This window comes from Protopterus annectens, chromosome 1.part1, assembly GCF_019279795.1.
Source record: "Protopterus annectens isolate FY-2018-M chromosome 1.part1, PAN1.0, whole genome shotgun sequence".
NCBI lineage: Eukaryota > Metazoa > Chordata > Ceratodontiformes > Protopteridae > Protopterus > Protopterus annectens.
The window spans coordinates 1,282,985,818-1,282,987,834 of record NC_056726.1 but is presented as its reverse complement, the minus strand read 5'-3'; the positions used below and the strand labels follow the sequence as shown (position 1 = coordinate 1,282,987,834).

The 2,017-nt window shown below is 37.0% G+C and overlaps 1 protein-coding gene across 1 annotated transcript in view; it reads right to left on the bottom strand.

Annotated features, from left to right (window-relative positions):
- Positions 1-1,712, bottom strand: part of ATG12 (autophagy related 12) — a 325,812-nt gene extending 324,100 nt beyond the window's left edge. The window contains exon 1 of the mRNA XM_044081551.1: positions 1,535-1,712. Coding sequence (XP_043937486.1) covers positions 1,535-1,676 — 142 coding nt within the window. The 5' untranslated portion in view covers positions 1,677-1,712. The remainder of the gene's footprint in view (positions 1-1,534) is intronic.
- Between the last annotated feature and the right edge of the window lie 305 nt (positions 1,713-2,017).

Below are 2,017 nucleotides of genomic sequence, written 5' to 3'. Positions count from 1 at the left end.
AATCAGTGAAGAATTTTCGGAGATTTAAGATTTTGAACAAAAGAACATTTACATTTTTATTTATATAGATATATATAAATAAAATAAATCTCATTTGTTCATAACAATACGTACAGAGTACTAATTTTATTTTTCTCACAGTGATCTTTACTGAAATGCTTATGTGTTTTTCTTTTTTTACCCTTAGCACTAGAAAACTGTACTGAATACTTCTTTGTAGCGACTAGCTAGATGGTGTGTAATCTGCATCTTACTATATGTATACTATTGTACTAATTATTGTTGTTTGTCTTTCGGCTTTTCCCAGTAAAGGGTCACCACAAAGGAACTCCGGTCCGCTAATGATTGGCAGCAGATTTTTACGAAACACCGAGGTGCCAGCTCAACGCCCAACCTTCAACGAAGGCACTTATTTTGCTTATATTTCTGTGGAGCTTTATTCCCGGGGCCTCCGCTGAAAATGAGCTTCTGGCCCAAATGTAAAATAAATGAATTTTGTTAATTCGAAAAGGTGGCATTCTCATTCAAACTAATAATTTATTAATATATGCAAATATAATGCATGACCAAACTTAAGTCGTAAGTACAAACATAGTGGAATCAACCACACTAATGCACTGTAACTGCAAGCCACTAAGCAGCACTACATCTCATACAACATCTAAAAAGGACAAGTCACAATCATATGTGACAAATAACAGGCACAGACCCTGACATCAAGTAGTATAATCTGCTACTTAAACTGTATACCTATCCAGGCTCCAGCATGTTGACAACAAAACTACATAAAACTGCCAAACCATATCAGTGCCCAGTAGAAGACATCGGTAGCTTTAAGTACACATCTTAACGTATAAATCCAGTCGGACTACAAACGATTCAAATCCAGTGCCTTCACCATCTGTGTTTGCCCAATATCCAGTCCATTTTCCACATAGATTACACCTGTTGTTAACAAACCGCTCAACCTCTGAACACAAGAAAGTTGGACAAAGCCAAAAACAATCGTCGGCATGACACCTGTCCCTCTTTACAAGCACAGTCCCTATTTGAGCAGTTGTGTCCTGCCAAAAAACATACCCTGAGACAATTACTTTGTATCTGAAATACCTTAAGACTATGAAACAGCCCGAATTCTACAAGGAGGAGGTTGTACTTGGCAAAAAAAAAATGTGAAGTCTACTTCCTTACACTAGTTGCGGGTTTCATACTTCAAAGTCTCACATTTCCATAAGATTGGGAAGTTGGGCATTTGAAAACATAATAACCCAAAATAGGGACAGAAATATTGTTCTTACATACTTAGTTGCTAAAATAAAAGTTTGCTTTAGCATGAACTTTCTGAAGAATAGCAAGTCTGAAACCTAAAACTGTCGTTATTTAGCGATGATTTGTAATAAAATACAAATGTTATGGAGTCTCTTCAAAAGTATGAGACAAAAATCTGGACAGTAGAGAGATCTGCAGTTATTAAAGAAACAACAGACTTGGGATACAGTAATTATTAAAACACACAGCAACTAAATCATTTTACTTTTTTTCTTGGATTCGGGTACACCCGCATCGTCAGTACTATGGACTGGGGCTGGAATCGTCGTACTGGGCTCAGTATGACCATCAAGAGTTTCCCCACTGGTATTATCATGTCTTTCTTCACTTTCTTCCGTATCAGCCATAATTTTTGCAGGCTAAATTCCGTCTTTAGAGCGGAAGTGGTTGGCGGAGTAGTTTAATGTTGCTACACTTCCGGAGTTTCCCACCTGATGAAAAGTCCCTCGTACAATTATGAAAATACCGAATTTCTTTCCGAAATGAAAACAGTGTCAGCTTTTACTATTCCAAGTTTGTTATTTAAAAAACGATATCAGTACAAATTCCCTTACTGCTCAACTTTGTATAGCAACAAAACGGCATATAACGAAGAGTTTTATAGGGATGGTTATTTTCTGCCATCCAGTCACATCTCTCAACCTCAGTTCAGGAAACCTGGACAAAGCCTAAAATAATGGAGGAACAA